Below are 23,043 nucleotides of genomic sequence, written 5' to 3'. Positions count from 1 at the left end.
CCTGCCCCGGCGTGCTGGCAGCGGCGGCGGTGCATGCCGGGAGCGTGCTGCCTTCCCCCTTGCTCCTGTTTGGCTGCGTATTTAGGACACTCCTGTGCAAAACACAAGTATTTTGGAAGGAGTCCAGACGCGCTCGCATTCCTCGGGGTGGAATCTGCCCCCGCGAACGCCGCCTGACCTTTCCCGCTTTGGGCTGCGGGAACAATCCTGGGGCCCATCCTCCCCTCGATCCCCTCCCTGGGGGCCGGGGACCCCATCTCCAGCCGGCCCCCGCACCCCCAGGCTGCTGGGGCAGCTCCTGCCTGCTTGCTCAGCGCCGCCGGGAAAGGCGTGAGCGGAGGTGGCAGGATCAGACCTGCCGTCCCTGGGGCAGCTGGAGCTGCTCCAGCTGCCCCGGGACCCCCGGCCGGAGCCAGCCCACCATGGCAGGCTGCTCGTTCCCCACTTTCAGCTGGAAAGCGAAGCCCCCTCGGGCGCTGCTCGCACCGACAGCTGTGTCACCCCGTCTCGCTGCCCCGGCCGGGCAGCTCTGCTTGCTGGGACACGCCAGCAGCTCTGCACGCTGCCTGTCCCCGGGGCGGAGGCGTGGGGCAGCCCCCGGGGTGGCTCCCATGGGAGACCCCTGGCACCAGGTGACGTTGGGGTGGCCCGGGGGGTGGCCAGGGGAGGAAAGCGACGGGAGGGATTTGGCTCCCATGTTTCTGCGTCCTGATTTCTCCCTGGGCTGGTGGCACGGAGGCACTGGGATAGTGTCGTGGGGTGCACTGGGGGTGTGCAGCCGGGTCCCTGGGGACGTGGCTGCCAGCAAGCCGGTCGAGCCAGCCCCCTGGCAGGGCTCGGGGCAGGCACTGGGGCTGTTTCGGGGCAGAGCCATGGCACCTTGGCCAGGGTAGACGCTGGGGATGTGCCAAATGCCAAAGCACTGCCGGCATGCAGGGGGTCCATGTGGCATCGCACCCTGGGCACTGTCCCCTTGCTAGTGTCCGGTGCCAGCCTGGCCGGTGGCTGCGGGACGTGGGTGCATGGCATCAGACCGGCGGGCTGGTCACGCTGATGGGGTGGAAGGGGGCAGAGGAGAGGAGGGAGCTGTGGCAAGCAGGAGCGGGCTGGCCGGCCCCGAGGCTGCGGGCTGCAATCCCAGCAATGCCCGGCATTTCCCCGGCGCGGCCGCACGTGCCTCTCCTTGGCCTCCAGCATGGCAGGAATGCGGCGCGGGACCCCCTCGTGCGGGGATGTGGACCAGCAGTATGGGGGGAGGCAGGGGAGGGGGACGCTGCCCACCCACAGCCCCTGCCCGAGTTGGGTGTCTATGGGTGCCAGACTCACCAAGGCGCTGCCGTTTTCCTTATTCCTCCCATGTTTTGGCCACCGCGGTGGAGAGAGGCTCAGGGGGCACGAAGGGGGTGTGGGGTGGGCTGGGGAAGCGTGATTTGTCCCCACCGGAGCAACGGGAGCCCCTGGGTGTTGGTGATGAGGGCAGTTTGCCGTCTCAGCCTGCGGGCTCGACACTGGGGAGCCAGGATTGACCTGGGGGGGGCTGGTGGCTCCGTGCCTGGGGGACAGCAGGGACCTGCCACTCCTGCAGCCCTGGGTATCTCCTGAAATGGGAGATGGGGCTGGGGGGAGACTCTTGGTTCCGCTCCTGGTGGGAAGCGTCCTTGGAGCCACCACCCTGTGCCGCAGACACGGAGCAGGGGGTCGGGGGGGCTGTGCTGGTCCCCGGGGGGCTTTGTTGGTCCCCAAAGGGCTGTGTCGGTCCCTGGGGCGCTGCGCCAGCAGAGCCTGGGGCTGGATACGTGTCTCTGCTGCATGGACTCTGCTGGGTGTTGGGGACAGAGGAGGGACCAGGGGTGTCTCGGAGCCCCCACTGGCTCCCCCCTTGCAGACCCGGTGGTGGCTCGTCTCCTGGCCGAGCAGGGGGGACACTTGCCGCACCCGCAGGCTGTCCCCCTCCCTGTCCCCAGCATCGCCCAGTGCCCTGCGGAGAGCGAGCGGAGGAAGGAAGGAAGGGGCTGGGAGGAGGGAGAGGAGGAAGCGGGGAGGGTGGGATGCTGCCCGGGGTGATGGAGGAAGTAGGGGGCGGATTAAAAAAAAAAAAAAAAGAAGGAGAAAGAAGGAAAAAAGGGAAAGTCTGGGCAAAGCGAGACTGCAGGCGGTGGGGGCTGGCTCGACGCGGGGGGCGGTGGGCTGGGCACGCTGATCCCTGCCAGCAGCTGGAGCCCCAGCCCGCCAGCCCAGCCGGGGCGTGCGGCCGCCCGCCCTCCGTCCATCCCGCCCTCCATCCATCCCACCCTCCGTCCATCCCTCCATCCATCCATCCCACTCTCGTCCATCCCCGCACAGCGCGGGTGGTTGGGTGGGGGCCGGCTGCCGCCCGTCGTGCCGGGGCTGTGTTGCTCGCAGGGGGTGTGAGTGAGCGAGCAAGCGTGCGAGCGTGTGCGTGCAGCATCGCCGGGCCGGGAGCACCGCACGTCGCCCGAGCCATGCGAGACGGCATAGCCGGCCCCACGCCGCCCCTGGCAGCTGGCCCCCACCGCCGTGCTGCCCAGCTCGGGGGCTGAAGCCGGTGAAGGAGACGGTGAGCCCATGGCTGTGCCGGCCGCCGGCTGAGAGCCCACGCTGCTGCACCTCGCCTGCCGAAGCCGCGAAGACTGCGGCCGCATGGTGGAGGAGAGCGCGGGCGGAGGCGAGCGGGGGTCCCGACGGGTGCTGCGGGGCTCCCCCCGGCCCCCGCCAGCCCCCAGCCCCGTGAGGGTGGTGAGCAAGGGGCTGTGGAGCGTGGAACGAGCCAGCAAGGGCTGGCGCTTCGAGCGCGCCGTCGGGGTGGACTGCAGCTCGCCCGAGCCCCGCTGCATCTGGCTGAGCAGCCTGCGCCGGCACGCCGCTGCCCCGGAGCACCGCTGGCCCCCGGCCCCCCGGCCCGGCCGTGTGCCCCCCCGCACCGACAAGTGCCGCCGGGTGAGAACCGCGTGCCGGAGACGCCGGGTGTCGTGCCTCATTTGGGGTGGGGATGCTTTGCAGGGGAGGGCAGGGGATGGGGGGCTCCCCCGGTGCAGGGGGGGCTGGTGGAGCTGGGTGGAGTGTGTCTTGGGACAGTGCTGGGGCTGTCACAGCGCCCGGGCAGTGGTGCGGCCCCTTTGTCCCCTCCCATGCTGGAGGAAGGGCTGGGGTTGGGGTCCGGGTCGGGGGTCTGGGCTCCGGGTCGGGGGTCTGCGCTCCGGCCCTGCCGGTGGCCGCGAAGGCAGGGCTGGCAGCTGCCGGCAAGGGCAGGGCAGTGCCCGGGTGTTTTGCTCCTGCTGCCCTGCTCCCCATGTCCGGGAGGGGGGACAGATCCTGCTCCCCATGTCCGGGAGGGGGGACAGATCCTGCTCCCCATGTCCGGGAGGGGGGACAGATCCTGCCCCCCAGTAGGGCTCTGCAGGATGCAGGGAAACCACTCCTTTGTTCTGCAGGAGTGGGATGCCGGCGGGCGCTACCTGTCCCATCGTGTCCCCATGGGGGGAGCGAGGTGGTACGGTGACACTTGTGCTGGGGGGCAAGGGACCTCGCAGGCATTAGGGCGGTCGGGGCACAGCCGCTTGCAGGAGCCATTCTTGCAAGGAGCAAGGGGCTCCCCCCCGTCCTCGCTGTCCACAGTCCTCACGGGACGGGGCTTTGGGGGAGCCGGGCTAACGAGCAGGACGCAGCTGGTGGGAGCACAGTGGAAACCGCCGGGCTGAGGTTAAAATAAAGCCGAAAAGGCGGGAGGTAACCGGCCCCCTGTGGGGAGGGGGGACAGGGCGCTGAAGACAAATGGCTGAGGTGACAAATCAAGTGTCAACCCCACTGTCGGGGGAGCTGGAGCATCTGCGGGGCTGTGAGCTAGTGGGGGATCTCCAAGCCCATAGCTGGGGGCTTTGCAGCCCAAAAAGGTCCAAGCCAGGGTGGGCGAAGAGGGAAACTGAGGCACAGCGGTCTGGGGTGGTTTGCTCTGCCCACCCCACCACCCTTTGCAGCGTCTCTGGGTCTCTGCAGTGGGTGACTTCCCACGTCAGGCTTTGGGGACAAGGGGGAGCTGGGATCCGGAGGGGGAGAGGTACCGTGTTGAGGCAGTGAAATTCCTAAAGGAGACTTAATCAGGGCAAGGCAAACACCCATCCTTGGCAACGGGGTCAGGGTGCTGGGTCCCTGCGGGATGGGAGCATTCCCAAGTGATCCCTCCTCCGCTGTGAGTTACAGAACCTTGGGATGGAGATGGAAAACAGCCTGGGAAGGTCGTTTGAGATGCAGGTATCTCCTTTTGCTTGGCTGTAAGACTGGATTTAGGCTCAGGGGACCAGGTCCAGGGGACCACGGATGCTGTAACGGGTACACCACAGCTGGGGACGTGTCCCTGTACCACGGGCGTGCCGGAGCCGTGACCACGGCTCCGGCGCGCCCGTGATACAGGGACATGTCCCCATCCCTACGGGTCGGTGCTGCTGTTGGTGTCTCCACCGATCCCTACCCTCTCCGAGGCTTGTCTGTGCCGGTTAAAATCAGCAGGGCACATTCAGCTGTCAGCTTAAAAATAATCCGGCGAGCCGGCGGCCGACACAATGGAGGGCGCAGATGGGGACAGGCGCCGCGCCGGGATGCTCGTGGCCCCAGGGTGAAATGATGGGGGTCCCTGTGGGAGTGTGTGGGGTGTCCCTTGCCATCTGGTTTTGGGTCACCGGTCGGGGCGTGCGCAGTGCAGGGAGGGCTTGGGGGCTCGTGGGGAGCTTTGCCCCCTGTATGGTGCTGGTAGTGGGGTTTTCTGGATCTCCTGCGCTGGCGTTTGGAGCATCGCAGCTCTCTTTTTGTTTTGGGGTATCTGTGGTGTCTGCGAGCACCCAAAGCCCTTGTACCCCTCCGGGTTTGCTCCAGCAGTGATGGAGCAGGTCAGCGGGTGCCGTGCCAGGGCAATGCCTCCTGGGCTGCAGTGCTAGAGCTGTGCCCTCACCACGGGGACCCTGTCCCCAGGGGGACGGGACCCCCAGCCCCACCTGCAGCTGGGCCCCGTGCGGGACGTGCCGGCACAGGGGGTGCAGCCCGGCCCCGCTGAGCTGCCGTCAGATTTCCCCACCGGCAGCGAAAAGGCCCACTCAGCACAGGCACAGACAAAGGCTTTTTGTGCCTTGTCCCTTTGTGTGTCCCTCTCCCTCCCCGCTCCCCATCCATCGCTTCAACCGAGACGGCGCCTGAATTTTAACACCCTCGCCCCGGGATGGGCTGACTCCAGCTGCCGCAGCGGGGAAGGAGTCGGCACTCGGGCAGGACCCCGGCGGACCCCCTCTTGCCGGGCTGCCGCTGCCCTGCCTGTCCCTACCCACTCCCAGGTTGCCGATATCTCCGGTTTTATCGGAGCTCACTGCCAGGGCAGCGAGCAGGGCCCTCTGCTCCCTTCGGCTGTGGGGCTGCTCCCACCCCAGCAGCCAGATGTGCAGCCAGATGTGGAGCCACGGAGAACAGCAACATCCCTCACTGGGGCTGTGCTAAACCCTCCCGCACTCAGCCAAGGTGTCAGGACTCCTGCTATCTCACCAAGCTCTCTGCCCGGGCACCAGGCGAGATGCCCGTGGCTGCTCCGGCTCTGCTGTGGCCCTGTTCCCCCTCCTGGCACCGGCACCAGGGCCTGCGGGACAGAACCACGTCCCTCTTGGCCCCGTCTGCTGCTCCAGGCAGTGTCCCTGCCAGAGCCCAACACCGTGCCAGGTCCCTGCCCCGTCTCGGGAAACATCACTCATCCAGCCACCTCCCGGGCGGCTCTTTCCGGCTTGCCTGAGGTTATTACCGCAGCGTCATCGGAAAGGGACCTTTTGTCCCCAACTCCCCCATCCGCCCCCATCTCTCCTCCCGCCGTGCCGGCTCCTGGGTCCCATCCAGACCCCCAGGCACGGCTCGTTTCCCCCCCCTCCTTTTTTTAATTTCCTTTCCACGCATCTTCTCCCAAAAGGTCCCATGCGAGGAGTCTCGGGGAATGCTGGTGGGGTGGTCTTTGGGGGCTGGAATTTCCCGGGAGTAGGGAGGGCGTTCCGAGGAGCGGAATGGCTTTTTGGGCAGATCTCAGCCTCCAGCGCAGGGTTTTGGGGGGGTGGACGGGGGGGCTGACTTCCTGCACCACTCCCCCCCCCCCCAGAAGTGACATCTTCCTCCTCGTCCCCAACAGCCGACACCGGGCCGGAGAGATGGGGCGTCCCCGAATGCCAACGCACCCCCGGAGGGGCCCTTCCCCTGGGTGGGCCCAAAGACGGTGGTGCTGCGGAAGAGCTCGCAGGGGGGGTTCGGCTTCACCCTCCGCCACTTCATCGTCTACCCCCCGGAGTCGGCGGTGCACTCCACCGCCAAGGTAGGGCTGGGACCTGGGGGGCTGGGCTGGGGGGGGGCACAGGGACCCCCGGGGCTGCCGGAGCGGGGCTCCGAGGTGCCGTGGTTGGATGCAGGATGCTTGTGTCCGGGCTGGAGGTTGGCAGGAGGGGTCTGGGGAACCATGGAGTGGACCATCTGTTGCCTGCCTTCTTGGGGTGCCTGGGGCTGCCCCCACCCATGGGTGGCCCTGGGATGGAGGAGCCCACGGAGCTGCTGGGAGACGTGCTCTGAGCGAGCAGCAAGTCGGCAGCGCCTCCGGAGACGTCCCGGGGCGGGGAAACGGCTGTCTGCAGCGGGGAGAATCCCTTGGCTCCGAATGACGGCTCCGGCATCCCCGGGAACGGCAGGAAAAGGCACTTCAGAGCCCCCGAGGCCAGGGACAGGCTCAGCGCAGCGGGACGTTGCTGGAGCCGAAGTGAACCACGCATGGCCACCGCGAAGCTGAGCCTGCGAGAGGGCGATTTAGAGGATACTGTTTGAGCCCTTCATCGCAACCTTCCTCCTCCTCTGACCAGCATCAGCTCATCCCCTCGAGCACCGGGAAGTGCCGGCAGGCCCTCGCCTCGTGACCCAGTGGCTGCGATCGTGTCTTGGCTCAGCTGCAGCCCGGACCTTTCCCAGCTGCTGCCTTTTGGGGAGAACCAACCCTGGGTTGGGCATCGCCTCCTGCGCCCTCTGAGCCGTCGAAAAGCACCGATCCGGGCAGCACCTTTCCCCTCCGGGATGGAGGGACCCTGCGAAACCACCCATCAGCTTCCAGCGTGGACTGTGCCCTCTGCACCCGAAGATGACGAGCCAGCTCTCCTGCCGTGCCGCTCCAAGCCCCCGGGGTTTGAAATCCCCCTCGCGCCCCGTTTCCTGCAGCTGCAGCTTTGTGCAGATGAAGAGAGAAGCGTCTGGGAGCTGCGTGGTCCATTGCAGCCCTTTCCCTGCTCCAGGGTGGGCAGACCTGGATGCTCCCATCATCCCTAGAGCTTCACAGCTGCCCTCAGCCCCACAGCTCCAGCTGCCCCACGGCTCCGGCTGCCCCATGGCCCGGTGCTTGCTGCGTCCTCCCCGCAGGCAGGGAACTGCGGTGGGAAGTGAGTCACAGGGTGGGGAGAAGCAACTCGCTGGAGTCCCTGCTCAGCATCCTCCGTCACAGCGCTTTTCCCAGGCTCCTGATTCTGCTTTCCCAAATCCTTCCTGCCTGTACTTTCCTGCCGGCACCAGGAACACGGACCTGATCCGTCTCCAACAGCGTGACTATGCAAAGGGGCTTTTGCCGTGGGGATGGCCTGAAGCTGCTCCAAACCAACCCACTCACTTCTACCTCTCCCCTGTCCTCCTAAGGCATCCTCCAAGAGCAAGGGACTGATCCTGCCCCACAGTGCTGGGCACCAGGGCTGAGCCCCGCCAGGGCGGGAGCACACGGGACCGCGTGGGAAGAAGCCAGATTAGCGCCGGGAGGCGGAGGTGCTCTTGGAAAGGGGCTGGGAATAGCTCCCGGCACCCGTCTGAGCCGAAGCCGGCGCTCCCGGGCTGGCGGGGCAGGGTGCGGCATGGCTGGCTCAGCACCCGCGGGTGCCGGCGGGTGGCCAGGTCTGGGGGCTGAGTTTCGGTGGGGTTGACTCAGCAGGGAGGGTGACGGCAGAGCTGCCTTCACCGTGCCATGCTTTGGCACCGCCGCACCCAGCCTTGGCCCCAGCCCTGGGAGCGGGGCTGCCGGGCTGCCCCGGGGGGCCGAGAAGGGCTCCGGGGTGCCGCAGGGCGAGGAGGGGCAGGGAGAGGGATGAGTCCGTGCCTCCAGGGGACCTCGGTGGCCCCACGCTCCTGCCGTGGCACCGCGGCAGCTACTCGGTGTGCGGGCAACGGTGCTGGCTGTGTGCTGAGGCCATGGGACATGGCTTTTCCTTCCCACCATTCAATGGACACCACGGAGAGATGCCTCCAGCCCCCTCCTCCTCCTCACCCCCGTCACGCCGGGATGGAGACCAGTCCCTTCCCAGCACCCTGAAGGGACCTGCCCTCCCTGGGGACATCGGGGCTGTGTCCCCACTGCCCTGCACTGGCTGGGGGCTGGGGAGGGAGCTGCTGCTGGCAAAGCCTTTTGGCTGGAGCCGGGCTTGTGCCCACAGCAGGACAGCAGGATCCGGCACTTGCGGAGTGAGAAATCCCCTTCCAGGTGCCTGGGTCCCTCGTTGGGACCCACGCGTGGGGCTGAGCAGCCCGGGGTGCAGCCGCCTCCGTGGCAGGGCTGGGGGCTCGGCAGTGTGGGTGCAGCCCCATGTGGGTGCCAGCACCCCGTGCCCTGCCCCTGCTTGGGCACCCCCCAGGGCAGTGTGGCTCTGCAGGGGAGTCCCCACGGGAGGATGTGAGAGACAAGGGCAGGAGCCCACGGCCGCAGTTCCCACCCCAAGGGACCAAGGGACAGAGCCACATGGCTCCCAGGGCTGTCCCCTGCCCGTGGCTGGGAAGGGGGGGCTGGGAGCCCTCCGCCATCCCCCCTGCAATGCCCGCTGCAGCTCTGGCAGCCTGCCCCATGCAGCAGGAGGCTGCAGAGACGGCCCCCCCTCTGGACACGCTCCCCGCGCTGAATAATTGCAGGGCTAAATATAGCCCCGCTGGCAGCCGGTGCCCCTCCGAGGACGCCTGCGCAAAGCCATCCCCTTCCCGGGGGTCCCTGTCGCCAGGACCCGCTGCCCAGGTGCTGTGGTGGCATGGCATGGGTGCCAGCTGGCACTGCCATCCCTCCCCGGGACCCTGGTGCGGGGGCTTGGGCTGTCCCCAGCCAGGCTCGGTGTCTCGGCAGAATGGCGAGATGCCACCGTGGGGCTGGCTGGGTCCCTTCCCACTCCCCTGCCCCAAAACCGGCCCCTTCCCCAGCAGCTGGGTACCAGGGGGCTGCGGTGGGTCCCGCTCCCTGCCCGCCGGCGGGGCTGTGCAGGCGGCCCGGCCGGATCCGGTGTCAGGAGGTAATTTTAGCCGGGGGTGGTGGAGGGCAGAGGGACGTGCAGGTCCTGCGAGGGGGTTCTTGGGGCTGGCACCCCTCCGGTCCCCTCCTGGTGCCCCCGCTGCGGCTGTCCTGGCCCAGCCACCAAATAAGTGTTTTTCTCTTCTTTCAGCAGGAGGAGGAGAACGGGAACCGAGCAGGTGAGCACTGGTGCTGTGCCGCTGCGGGGACCCCCCTGCGCAGGGGGACATCACCTCCCAGATTGGTGGGCACAGGGGTCCCGGGGTGCGCGGCTGTCACAGGTCGCAGTGGGTGTTGCAGCCGGGGGACACAGTCCGCCATCTCTGCTGGCTGGCACCGTGGCCTGAAATATCTGCTGGCGGTGAAGCGGTGCAGTGCTTTGGTGGCAGCTCGGTGGCACTTGGCGTGGCAGACGGGCTCGGTGTCCCCAAAGCCCTTGGGAGGTTCGCTGGACCTCGTGCTCAAGGGGGTCTGTCCCAAAGCCAGAGGGGCTGCGGCATGGCCAGCACCGGTCCCTGCACCGGCTGCGGCATGGCCAGCACCGGGTGGTTCGGCTGAATGCGGGGTGTTTGGGGACGGGGACACGGCCCCGCTCTCCTCCCGGAGGCTGACAGTGACGTGAGCGAATGTGAAGGTGTCGGAACGGATCGGTGCTCTGGCGGGGTGACGAGGCACCAGGGCTGCGCTCCCCGGGAAGCCGGTGCAGGCAGCGGTGGCCAGACCTGGCACCCAGCGCGTGTCGGGGCTGGGGGGACACCAGCTTCGCTCCAGGAGGTCCCCGTGGGATTCAGCATCCCTTGTTGGCCCCGTCCCTCTGCCCCCCTGGCCCACCCACCCACCTATTTCTTGCAGCACCCGATGGGTTTTGCTCTTGCAAAGGTGCATGGCTGCAGCCACGCCGGGGAGCCGTCACGGCTCGGGGAGACGGGTGCCGGGGGGCTGCCCGAGACAGGGGATTTTGCCCGGGGCAGGACCTGTGCTCCGCAGGTCCCGGGTGCAGGCAGGGCGGCCGTGCGTGGGCTTGGGGAGGCAAGGAGGGTACCGCGGGGGGTACAGCTTCTTGCTGTGGGATGGGCCCAGCCATGCCGGCGGCTCCCTGACGCTCTGTCCCTGGGGAGCAGGTCCCCCCCGGAGCCGCCTGGAGCCCATGGACACCATCTTCGTGAAGAACGTGCGGGAGGACGGGCCGGCACACCAGGCTGGGCTGCGCACTGGTGAGTGGGGGCACACGGGGCAGCGGGGCTGGCAGGGTTTTGGAGCCGGAGGTGGCTCCAGGCTGCTCGTGGGATGTGCGGGATGCTTTCCCTCCTCTGCCGGGGACTTTCTTGCTTGTTTTGCTCTTTTTCTTGCATTCCTTCTTTTCTTCCCCCACCCTTCTCTCTGCTCCCTGGTGCTGTGGGGGCTCTGTTCTCTCATCCCTGGGCTGGGGGTGCCCAGAGCAGCATTGGAGTCCCCATGGATTAAGCTGGCTGCGGGGTCGCCACAGCTCCCCTTGCCACACGGGACCTGGCTCTGCCCCTGGCAAAAACCCTGGCCGTTTTCAAACCCTGCTGTGAGCGACTGTGGGGACAGCCAAGTGCCACCACCTCCCCACTGACTTGCGGTGACACTGTCTTCTCCCCCTGCTCTGCAGGGGACCGGCTGGTCAAGGTGAATGGGGAAAGCATCATTGGGAAAACCTACTCGCAGGTCATCGCGCTGATCCAGAACAGGTGAGTCCCCTGTCCGGGGCTGGGAGGGGCGTGGGGATGGGCAGAGCTGGGGAGGTGACATGAAGGGGACACGTCGCAGCAGGCACTGTCCCCCCGGGTGTCACCAGGGTGGCAGGAGCGGTGAGTCGCTTGGGCGCCCGCAGGCAGCGGTGCTGCAGGGGACCAGGGACAGGCAGCAGCGTGCTGTGACCATCACGTGGGGATGGGGACGTCCATCTCCTCGTGGAGGATCCGTTCGAGCATGAGATTGGCCTCCTTGGGGGCAGGCAGGGACCGACCCCGGCCACCCTGACCCCTCTGTCCCCTCTCCCCGCAGTGACGATGTGCTGGAGCTCTCCATCATGCCCAAGGACGAGGACATCCTCCAGCTGGTGAGTTTGTGGGGCGGGTGCCGGGGACCAGGCAGGGGTTCTTCGGCGTGTCTTTCCCAGGCTGTGCCAGTGTTCCTGCTGTGCCAAACCTGAGGGGTTGGTCCGTCCCTGCCCACGCTCCTCCCGCGCCTTGGGTGGGGGTGGCCAGGTGGCCCTATTTTGCCGGGGACACTTGGGGACACTTGGGGACAGGGCCCCACCAGCATCCCTGGAGCAGCAGTGGGTACGGAAACAGAAGTACCGGGGATCTGGGGTAGGAAGGATGGGGGATGTGGCCCCTGATTTTTGGGGGGGCATCCTCAGGCTTAGCTGGAGGGTGAGTTGTTCTGGGTCTCGGGGTCTGGCTTATCCTTGGAGCACCCCAAGTGGCTCTGCTGTTGGTGAGCTGGGGTACGGGGACAGCGGTCACCCCGGCAGGGTGGCCTGAGCCGACGGGTGCGTGTGGCGCTTTGCATGGTGCTCCTCCGGTCCCGGCTGCCTCCCGCGGCTGTCTCAGCAGTGCTGCTGCCAAAGCTGCCGGCACCCACCCCAGGCGTGGCTATTAGGTGGCACCACTGCTTGGCCCCATCCGGGGGGACCCGCTTCCATTGGGCTGGGGGGGTCTTACAGCCCTGGCGAGGGGGGGGATCTCACATCTGTGCCTGCCCCGGGCTCTGAGGATCCCCCGGGCGTGATGTTGGAGGCACCTGTGAAAAGTGAGAAGGGAGAGCCGGGCTCGGCCAGGCGTGCCGGGGTATTTTAGGAAGGAGGGAAGGGGAAGGGAGGGCGGCCGGGCAGCGGAGAGAGCGGAAGGGCTGGTGTTGGTGGCAGCCTTGCTCAGCGCTGGGGGGGCCCCATGGGAAAGCAGGACTGGGGGGGGCTGCAGCCAGCCCTGCCCAGCTCGCCCCGACAGGGAGGTTTGCTGACGGGTTGGGGAGGAGCAGAGAGCATCCCCGTGGCACACTGCCTGTGGTGGGAGCGGGGCATTGCGGCCCTGGCCCCCCCACCCTGACCCCCCGTCTCCCCGCAGGCGTATTCGCAGGATGCCTACCTGAAGGGCAACGAGCCGTACTCCGGCGGGGCACAGAGCATCCCTGAGCCCCCTCCCATCTGCTACCCGCGGAAGACGTACCCCTTCCAGGCGCGGGGCGCCGAGCCCACCCCGGGCCAGCCGCCGGACGCCCGTGCCCACCGCCCCGCCGCCACAGGCCCTTCGTCTCCGCTGGGCACAGCCATGCTCGCCAGCACCCGGAGCGAGGCAGGCAGCAGTCCCGCGCACCGCCCTGACGAGCCGCAGCCCGGGGGTCCCCCGCCGCGCCCCACCGCTCCCCACGGGCACCCTGGCTCCTTCTCCCGCACCAGCTGCCCCAGCAATGCCGCATCCTCTCTGCCCGACCGCTACGGGGTCCCCCCCACCACTCCCTCCTGCTACGGGGTCCCCAAGCACCTCCCGGAGCACCGGACTCACTGCGGCTTCAAGGAGGGCGTCGGGGGGCTGGCGGGGGCCGGGCGGCCCCCCCGGGAGGCGGCGGGCAGCCAGCGGGCGCCCGGCCGACAGGAGTGCCAGCAGGCTCTGTCCCGCTGGTTTTGCAGCCAGGAGCCGCGGCGGAGCGCCTCGGAGGAGCGGCGGCACGCCATGCCGCCCCGCTACCGCAGCGTGTCCCAGGACCGGCTGGGGGGCTCGGCGGCAGCCCACCGGGGCTGGCCCCACAGTGCCTCGCATGACACCCTGCTGCAGCCCTCCCGCGAGGGCTGGGCGCCCCGCGCCCGCTCCGACCACTACCTGGGCAGGTATGGGCGCTCCATGGAGGCACTGGAGCCTGGCGCCCTGCTCTCCCCTCGCCTCGACCGCTCTGCGTGGCCACCCGAGAGGGTCTGCCGGGCCACCGTCACCGCTGCCGGGCAGCCCATCCCGCACAGCTCCTTCGCGCCTTCTTCCTCCACCTCCTCCTCGCGGGAGCCGGCGCCCGTGCAGAAGCACCCATCACAGCCCAACCTGCAGAGCGCGGATGATTCAGGCTACATCGGCTACCGGAGCTACAGCCCGTCCTTCCAGCGCCGCACCGGGCTGCTGCACGCCCTCTCTTTCCGTGACCCGGCTTTCAGTGGCCTGCCCACCTTCAGCATCTCACAGCGGCCGGCCGCCCCGCTCCCAGAGAGGGTGGTCCCCCCTGTCCCACCACCCACCGGTCCCCCGCCAGTCCCTGCCGCACCCAGAGAGCAGTGGCCGGAGAGCAGCCGGGTGCCCGAGCAGCCGGAGGAGCGGAGGGAAGAGGTGGTTTTGCGGCAGAAGCCGCCCACGGGCCGCAAGATGCCAGCCCCGCTGCGGCAGATGAACTTTGTGTTCCCCGAGGGGGTGAAGGAGACGGACATTTGTGACCCCCCGCCGGCCGGCGGCAAAGGGGAGAGACTGGCAGCCGAGCGGCAAGGCCGGCGCGTGGCTCCCTTGGCGGCCCCCGAGGACTCGCTGGCGTCCATCCCCTTCATCGGTGAGTCGGGGGGTCCTCACCGGCGGGGGGGTGGCTGCCTCTGGGGTGGGGGTTTAGTAAGTCCCATGCCAGGGAGGTCACGTTTTGGGGGGGACAGGGCATGTGGCACGGTTTCAGAGCATCTGTCCGTGGCCAGTGTGGGGACAGGAAGGGGCCACAGCAGCAGCATGACAGTGCTCAGCACCACGCAGTGCTCAGCACTCCGCAGTGCCCTGCACCCCTCTGGGCTTGCTGCCCCCGAGCAGGGCTGCAGACGTTGGCGATGGGGTGCCAGGGTTTGGGCTCGAGCAGCCTCATCCCTCCCTCTGTTGTCCTGAACCCCCTGCCCAGCTCCTGGTACCTCTTACTGGGCACGACTGGTTGTGAACTGGAGCCCTGCCCAAAGTGGGGACAGTGACATGTCCGGGATGACCCATTCCCCGTCCTGCTCAGGACCTCCCTGCACGGCCACCTCTGCCTGGGGGCACCCAAAGGGGTCTGGGGGAGTGCCAGCTCTGCCCCCTCCCGCACCGCAGCCTGCCCCGTGCTTGCTCCCAGGGAGGGACCCCGGGGCTGGACGGGGAGGGAGGGGATGGGGTGGGGTTGGGGGGCACTGGTGGCTCCTGGCTTTGCTGGGGGTGGGATGTCCCCCAGCCCGGCCACCTGCAAACGCACCAGTTACCAGAAGCGCCGGGGGGGTCCCAGCACGGACTTCCCTGCCCCAGTCCTGCCCCGACCCCTCCTGCAACGCTGCCCACCCCTCTCACAGACGAACCCACCAGCCCCAGCATCGACCTGAAGGCCAAGCACGTCCCCGCCTCCTCGGTGGTCTCCAGCGCCATGAACTCCGCGCCCGCCGTCGCCACCAGCCCCTCTTCGCCCACCTTCGCCTTTGCCCTGAGCCGGCACTACTCCCAGGACTGCAGTAAGTGCTGGGGGGGCTCTGACGGGTCCGTGGGGGGTGGGATGGGGAGGAGCAGCCCCCAGCTCTGGAGCTCTGCCCCGTGCCCGCTGGGCTGAGCAGCGTGTGCTTTGCCCTTCTCCCCCTCGCAGGCAGCATCAAGGCCGGCCGCCGCTCGTCCTACCTCCTGGCCATCACCACCGAGCGCTCCAAGTCTTGCGACGATGGTCTGAATGCATTTCGGGATGAGGGGAAGATCCTAAGGTAGGGCTGGACCCCCCCTCCCGGTCCCACCACCGCACGGTTCCCATCCCCTCCCTGCCATCCCACTCACGGGGGCTGCTTTCACCCCCCCAGGAGGATGCCCAGCCGGGTCCCCAGCCTCCGCATGCTGAGGAGCTTCTTCACCGATGGGGTGAGTGTTGGGTGACGGCGAGGGTTGGGGGTCCTGGGGGTGCCCCCCACCTGGAGAAGGGCAGCCTGGTGTTGCTCTGCCCGTGGGGATGGGTGGGCAGGGGGCTGGCAGAGCACGGGGTGCTGATGGCATCGTCCCAACGGTGCCCTCCGGTCCCTCCCCGCAGTCTCTGGACAGCCTTGGCACGTCCGAAGACGCCCGCTCCAAAAGACACTCAACCTCCGACCTCTCGGACGTCCCGTTCAGCGCCGTGAGGAAGGAGGGCTGGCTCCACTGCAAGCAGATCCTCACCAAAAAGGGGAAGGTAGGCGGGTGCCCCCCGAGCCCGGCCGGCGATGCTGGGGGGACGCTCCCTGCCGCGAGCATCCCTGAGGTCCGTGCCCCATCCCTTCTCCCCGCAGAAGGTCGGTGGAGGCATCCGGCAGTGGAAGCGCGTCTTCGCCGTGCTGCGCACCCACTCGCTGTACCTGTGCAAGGACAGGCGGGAGGCGGTGACCTGCGCCCCGGCCCCAGGTGAGGAGGAGCCGCCGATCAGCATCCGAGCGTGCCTGGTGGACATCTCCTACAGCGAGACCAAGAGGAAGCACGTCTTCCGGCTGACGACCGCTGACTTCTGTGAATATCTCTTTCAGGCAGAGGATCGGGAAGACATGCTGGCCTGGATCAAAGTCATCAGGGAGAACAGCAAGGCCGAGGGCGAGGTGAGAGCCACATGGGGCTCCCGGCTGCCTCTGGCTCTCCCGGCACTAACCGCCTCGGCTCTCTCCGGCTCTTTGCCTTGTGCTGCTTCCCCAGGCCATGGCCGGCCCCTGCGCGGCTGGCCGGCGTGGGGCTCACCGGTCCCGTGCTGTGCTCCCAGGGGTGCACAGGGGCTCGCGGGCACCGTGGCGTCCAAGAAGAGCGCGGCTCCGCCAGCCTCGGCTGGGGCAGGGTGCGCCGGGGCGCTCGGCAGCATGGCTCTCTGTGCGCCGCAGCGGCGCTTCCAGGCAGGGTCGGCACCGGATCCACCGGTGGCATTTGGTTGTGCGGTGGGAGAGGAGCATGTGTGGCTCTGCCATGGTGTGTTGTGTCTCCGTTGGTGGAGAGAGATTTGGCAGGGAGATCGCTGCCTGCGTTGGTGCCTGCGCGGTGCTGCCGGGGCTGGTGCCGAGTTGGGGCTGAGCCCTCGCCAGGCAGCCGTGGTCTGTGCAATGGGTCGCTCGGGTCTGAGATGGGGAGAGCTGCTCCCCGGGGCCATGGGCTCCAGCGGAGGATCCGCAGGGCTGGATGTGCCGGCGCTGGGCTGGCTGTGTGCCGTCTCCCCGCGGTGCCGGGATGGCCTCGTTTGGTTGCAGCGATCATGCCAGGGTTGTGGCAGGCTCCGGCCCTGGAGGGTGCGTTGAGCTCGGAGCAGTCTCTGGTTCTCTGCGGCACAGCCCCGCTCCGGAGGGCGCAGGGGGCTTGGCGGGGCTGGCAGCACCGGCACAGGGAAGGTGCTGCCGGGTCGGAGTACGTGGAGCCATCTGGGCACCCACTGGGGCTGTGGTGCCACCGGGCAGGCAGCATCCCGCGGGAATGGGTGCGTGTCTTTGGACGCTGCATGGTGCAGCGGGTGCGTCTGGCGCGGGCAGATGGAGGTGTGCGTGCTGCCGAGGGAAACGCCTGTCCCCGAGCCTCTGCGGCCAGCTCGGAGCCCGCGTGCCGCCCCGCACCACGGCAAGGAGTGCCGCAGACCGCAGCGGGGCGGCAAGCGTTGGCGGGCGCCGGCTGTTTCAGGGCAGCGGGGACCCGGTCCTGCTCTCGCTGGTCCTGCCTGGCCCCGTGCGGTGCCCGGCAGAGCGTGGACTTGCCTGGGACCTCCAGCGGACGCGCTGCTCAAGCTCTCCCTTCCCCTCTTCTCTCTGCCTCCCCAGGACCCCGGTTTTGCCAGCCAAGCGCTTATCAACAAGAAGTTAAACGACTACCGGAAAGTGAGGTACGGACCCGGGGCGGTGGCCACCAAGACCCCGAGTGCTTTATTCACCTCAATTTTAAAGTGATGGAGCAAAGCCAGTGTCTCCCTTGATGGGGCAGCGCCGGAGGTGCCGGCTGCACCCGGCTTTGCTCAGGGTGCCGGCAGGATCCGGTTCAGCCAAACTGGCACCAAGCAAAGGGTTAAAGCAGCTCAGTGCTCCCCAAGGGTCCCCATTACCCCGCGTGGGGTGCAGCCCCATGGGTACGGGTAGGATGCCAGGCAGCCCAGGAGAGATGCCAGTGTTTGCTGGGAGGTTTTGCGCCGGGCTGGTGCCCCCGGCCGTGCCCCGCCTGAGCCCCCCGCTCTCCCCGCAGCCCCGCGGGTGCCAAGCCCGATTCCTCGCCCAAGGGCTCTCGCGGGCTGGGGATCCGAGCCGAGTTCCTGAAGCAGACGGGAACCAGCGCGCCCCGGTCCCCCAGGCAGGATGCGGCCGTCATGAAAGGTAGGTCCCTCCCTGCGGCGTGGGGCACCCTGGCATGGCAAACCCAGGGGCTTTGCAAGGAGGGGGGCCTCACCCCAGGGCAGGGATGCTCTTCCCGCTTCTCCTGGCTCATTAGCAAACGATCCTGTGGGGTTTTCTCCCCAGATGAGAGCGGCTCCCAAAAAGCCCCGTGGGGCATCAACATCATGAAGAAGAACAAGAAATCTGCCCCCCGGGCCTTCGGCGTGAGGCTGGAGGACTGCCAGCCTGCCCCGAACAACAAGGTACGGCCGCGTCAGCAAAGCCAGCCCTTGGGGACCCTGCATGGCCCCAGCACCTCCGTCACCCCCCACCCTGTCCCCGCAGAATGTCCCCCTGATCGTGGAAGCTTGCTGCAAGGTGGTGGAGGACCGAGGGCTGGAGTACATGGGCATCTACCGCGTGCCCGGGAACAACGCGGTGGTGTCCAGCCTGCAGGAGCAGCTCAACAAGGGAGCCACCGAGATCAACCTGCAGGATGAGGTGAGGGGAGGGCGGGCTGCATGTCCCTGTCCCCACTCCTGTCCCCATCCTTATCCCCATCCCTATCCCCATGCCTCTGAGATGCTCTTGGGGCTATTGTCCTGGTCCGTGGCTCTGTCACCATCCCTGTCTCCATCATCATCCCTGTTTCCAACATGATCATTGTCCTTGTCTCCATCATCATTCCCGTCTCCATCACCATGACCTTCCCTGGGGTGGCAGGGCCGCCTAGCGGTCGGTGGCAGCAGTGTAGGTGGCAGCTTGGGGACACATTTGTCCCCTTGCATCTCGCCACATTGCTGCAGGGGCACAGGGTGGGGACAGCCATCCTGCCGACCTCATGGCCACCGTGGTGCTGGCTGGTGTCCCCCTCGGTCTTGGTGGCCTGGGACTCCCTCAGCTTGGGGACTTTCTCCCGCTGGCACCTGGGTTTGCCCGGCGTGGTCCCACTGAGCAGCCTCTTCTCTCCCCGCAGCGGTGGCAGGATCTGAATGTCATCAGCAGCCTGTTGAAATCCTTCTTCCGAAAGCTGCCTGAGCCCCTCTTCACTGACGGTGAGTCGCTGCGCCCTGGCCGTGCGCTTCCCCCGGGGCCCCCAAAGTGGCCGCAGATGACCCTGTGCCGATGGCCACGTGTCGATGGCTGATACCGGGCTGACTGGCAGCCCCAGAGCCCGTCCCACCCATCCCCACGTTGGGGACAGGTCCCCAGACCCTACGACAGAGTGAGCCAGCGCCCACCCAAGGTGGGGGGCTCTGCAGACCCCCTCCTCGCTAAGCCCCCTGGGCCAGCCCTTGTCCTTGTCCCTCCCTACCCCACTGTGCCCCATCCCAGTGGGACCCCACCAGCACCCAGCCACCTCCCCAGCATCTCCAGCTGGTGCATCCGGGGGTCCCTGGTCCCGGGGGGTGCCCTCTCCCCTCCGCCTGGCTCTGACCCCCCCATGTCCCACTTTCAGATAAGTACAATGACTTTATCGAGGCCAACAGGATAGAGGATGCCAGCGAGAGGATGAGGACGCTGCGGAAACTGGTAGGGAGATGGGGCAGGGGCTGGGGTGGGGGGCACAGCCCTGGAGCCCCGCCTTGGGTGCTGGTGTGGGTGGGGAAGGCAGAGGGGGCGAGCAGAGAGGTGACCCGGTGCCTCCCCGCAGATTCGGGACCTGCCAGGTCACTACTACGAGACACTCAAGTTCCTGGTGGGCCACCTGAAGACCATCGCTGACCACTCGGAAAAGAACAAGGTACCGTCCGCCCGCCCTGGCATGCGGGCACCATCCCGGGGCTGAGCAGGCTCTCCCGGACCCCTGTCCCACCTCGACCCCCCCAGCTTGGGCTGAGCCTCAGCTCATGGTGGGGTGGGAAGGGAGACGGTGCCTGATGGAGCAGCGAACACTGAGCGGTGGCCACGGGCAGGCACTAAACCCAGCTCCGGTTGCAGATGGAGCCCCGAAACCTGGCCTTGGTGTTCGGCCCCACGCTGGTGCGGACGTCTGAGGACAACATGACCGACATGGTTACACATATGCCTGACCGTTACAAAATCGTGGAGACCCTCATCCAGCACGTAAGTGGCATCGGCGGGCAGGCGGGCATCGGCGTGGCTGGAGGAAGGGGCTGATCCGCACCCCGGGGATGGTGCTCCCCGGCTGTGCCGAGCTCCCACTGCTCCTTGCCGGTCCCTAACCCCTCTCCCGTCTCCCCCCACAGTCGGACTGGTTCTTCAGTGACAAGGAGGACAAGGGCGAGAAGGTGAGTCCTGTCCCTGCCAGGGGGGCTTGCTGTGGGGCAGGGGGGTGCAGAGCCCCGGTTGGGAGCCAGGGTGCCATCAGCAGCTGCCTGACCGCCGTGTCCCCTCCCCTTGCAGACCCCCGTGGATGAGAAGGAAGCTCAGTCTGTGCCCAACATTGAGTACCTGCTCCCCAACATCGGCAGGACCGCAGCGCCTGGCGATGCCGCAGGTGAGGAGCAGTGCCCGCGGCACCGGCCCCTCCAGTCCTGGCACCGGGGCACCCCGGGGTGCCTCTCCAGCTGCTCCATCCCCCCATGCTCACACCGCCGTGGGCAGCCAGCCCCGCTCGCTGTGGCCATGGCAAACCCGTGCGTGCCGGAGCGGGACATCCCGGCACCCTGCTCACGGGAAAGCGGGGACATCCCCCTTGGGGGTGCCAGCAGAGTCCCCTCCCTGCCCTCTCCGGTCACCCTCCTCTCCGTGGCTGCTCCTTGTCCCTCTGCAAACGCAGCCGGCTGCGGTGCCCCAGCAGCCCACAGGACCCCTGCCCGTGCCCGTGCCCGGTCCCCCGCGCCAGCCCATGCTGCCAACCCGGAGACCGGGAGACTCTGATGTTCGACTGATTTCTTACGTTCTTTCCTTGAACTTCTCTGTGCTGTCCTCTTCCTCCTCCTCCTCCTCTTCCTTCTCCAGCGGACCTCCTCGAGAGCTAGAGCGGGTACAGTGTTGATCCTGGGTGCATTGCTCATGCACTAACTCCTCCGGGTGACCACGAGAGAGTGGGAGCACGGGGGGCAGCGGGAGGGGAGGGGGCCCTATCCTGCCCAGCCACCGTCCCCAGTGTCCCCAGCATCGCGAGGGGCAGCTGAGCCCTTGGGGAGCCCCAGATCCTTTAACCCTGGTTCTCCCACATTGCTGGCTGGTGCCTGTGGTTGCACTGGGGCTGCTGTTGGCATTCCCTGGCAGGGACGGGTGCTGGGGGTCCTGGGACTGGCACACCCGAACGCTGGGGTATGGGGGTCCTGATGCCCTGGGGAGGGTCAGCACCCCCTTTCTGCCTCCCCCTCTCTCGTCGTCAGCAGCTGCTAACCCCATCCCGGGGCGTGCGGGGCGGGAGAGGGTGTGTGTTGTCTTGTCCTTGTCCTTCACACCACGGCAGCAGGGCCAGGGCTGCCTGTCACCCCCCTGTCCCCACCTGCCCCCTAACCTCCCAGGGAGCTGGGGCAGCCCCATGGCCTGTGCTAGTCCCCTCTGGCACAGCCTGTCCCAGATCCCGCTCCAAGGCTGGATGTGGTATCCAGCTGGCTCCCCGTGCCCCGTCCCGGTGACGTGGCGGTAGCAGCACCGTGCCCAGCTCCAGTCCCCTCTGTGCCCCGTGGCCGTGGGAGGGTTGGGGTCCTGCCGCTGGGGTCCTGGCTGTGTTTCCTGGCTGTGTGTGCCTGCGTGTCCCCCTCCTGCTCCCACTCCTCACCTGGGGCTCTGCAGTGGGCGAGCAGTGCTGGGGACCCCCGTGTACCACCGGAGCCCCCCCCCAGCCTCCCGGCACCTCCTGCAGCTGCCGGCACACGAACCCACTTGGCGCTGGTGTCTCTGCCAGGGACCAGCCCGTCCGATGGCCTCGGCATGTCCCCATCCCGGTTTGGGGGAACGGAGCAGCATCCCCCAGCTCTACCCACTGAACCCCCTCCCCAGGACGTGCCCACTCACCAGGGCCCGGCTTAACCCCCCTCTCTGCTCTGCTTTACAGGCTCAACCCGCAGCGGCTCCGCCAAACCAAAGGTAAGAGGGTCCCGGGCTGGGGGCTGGCAGGGAGGGATGCGATGGCTGGGGCACGGAGCCCATCCCTGACCCTGGCACCACCATCCCTAACCCCGGTGTCACCGTCTTCTCAGGGCACGTGGCCGTCACAGAAGGCGCCGTCGCACCGGGAGCTCCTCGCCATCCCCTTCGTCTCGGCTGCCGCCCGCAAGAGGAAGAAGAGAAGAGAGGCCGAGGGCATTGGGAGCAGCACCGATGATGATGCGGAGCGCAGGGACATCCATGGCTGGGAGCAGGAGGATGAGGGGACCGTGGCTGCCGCGCTGGGACCCAGCAAAGCCCCCCGCAGCACTGGTGCCGAGCCGGCGGCCCCCAGCCCAGCCGGGATGGAGCGGGAGAGCTCCTTGGAGCCTGAGGGTGCCGGGTCCGAGCCGGCGCCAGACGCCCGCTCCATTGTGTCGGGTTACTCCACCCTGTCCACCATGGACCGCAGCCTGTGCTCCGAGGTGCAGTCGGTGGCCGGGAGCCGCGGGGAGGAGGCGGATGACGAGCGCAGCGAGCTCAGCCACATGGAGACGGACACGGAGAGCCGGGAGGGCACCCGGCCCCGGCTGGGGCAGGCGGATGGGGGGACCAGGGATGAGGACAAGGGGCCCCCCGGCCGCCCCTCCTTCAACTCCCACCGCCTGATCCAGTGTGACACACTGGCCCGCAGGAAGCTGGGGCGGCCCCGGCCAGCCGGCGAGACCCCGGTGCCCACCGGGGAGGACCAGGGCTGGGCCTCCCCCGGGCGGCCCTCGCTGCGGGAGCAGCTCCGGCAGCGCCTGCGAGCCTCGGCCGATGACATGGGGGTCCGCCTGCGCCGAGCCCACTCCCCCGAGACCCGCCGCAAGAAGAGCAGCTGGCGCCGGCACACCGTGGTGGTGCCTGGTGGCCTCAAGGACCTCAACTTCAACGAGTGGAAGGAGCCGCGGGGGCTGGAGATGTCCCCGGGACCCTGCCGTGACAAGGACTCGGGGCTCAGCAGCCTGGAGTCCACCAAAGCCCGGCCCCCAGCACCCACCCTGGCACAGCCCGGCACTGCCAGCGAGGTGCCGGGCACAAAGAGCCCCCCGGGCAGCCCCGGCCCCCCGGCCCCCCTGCGCTTCCCCCAGTGTCTCTGACCTCCCGAGATGCCCTCGCCGCGGCTTCCCCTCCCAGCCAGTGTTTAATTTAAGGACTCGCCTTCGTTCTTGTATTTAATTGTGCTCTGGACAAGCTGCTGTTATTTAACGAGTCTCCGTGGCCACCGCGCCACAGGTGGGACAAAGCCACCTTGTCCCCCTTGCTTTGGGGACCGGCAGGGTCGCGTGGTGGTCCCGTGCCGCAGCCTGGCCCCATCCCATGGTGCTCCGGCCCCCGGGCAGTGCCAGGAGGGTTGGAGGGGGGCTCATGGGGTCTGTCCCCACCC

General features: G+C 68.0%; 1 protein-coding gene across 1 annotated transcript; it reads left to right on the top strand.

Annotated features, from left to right (window-relative positions):
- The first annotated feature begins 4,262 nt into the window (after nt 1-4,262).
- On the top strand, nt 4,263-23,043 carry ARHGAP23 (Rho GTPase activating protein 23). Its single transcript, XM_059830329.1, has 24 exons — nt 4,263-4,269; nt 6,170-6,349; nt 9,477-9,501; nt 10,444-10,536; nt 10,956-11,034; nt 11,351-11,405; nt 12,415-13,873; nt 14,622-14,777; nt 14,906-15,017; nt 15,111-15,168; nt 15,335-15,472; nt 15,570-15,869; nt 17,061-17,122; nt 17,476-17,603; nt 17,748-17,866; nt 17,949-18,104; nt 18,580-18,658; nt 19,063-19,136; nt 19,258-19,347; nt 19,545-19,670; nt 19,814-19,855; nt 19,971-20,064; nt 21,583-21,614; nt 21,728-23,043. The coding sequence occupies exons 1-24, from the start codon at nt 4,264-4,266 to the stop codon at nt 22,754-22,756; spliced, it is 4,692 nt and encodes a 1,563-aa protein (XP_059686312.1). The 5' UTR covers nt 4,263; the 3' UTR covers nt 22,757-23,043.

This window comes from Gavia stellata, chromosome 28, assembly GCF_030936135.1.
Source record: "Gavia stellata isolate bGavSte3 chromosome 28, bGavSte3.hap2, whole genome shotgun sequence".
In the NCBI taxonomy this organism is placed as follows: Eukaryota; Metazoa; Chordata; class Aves; order Gaviiformes; family Gaviidae; genus Gavia; species Gavia stellata.
The sequence above is the reverse complement of the archived record's forward strand: the minus strand, read 5'-3'. Positions and strand labels throughout refer to the sequence as shown.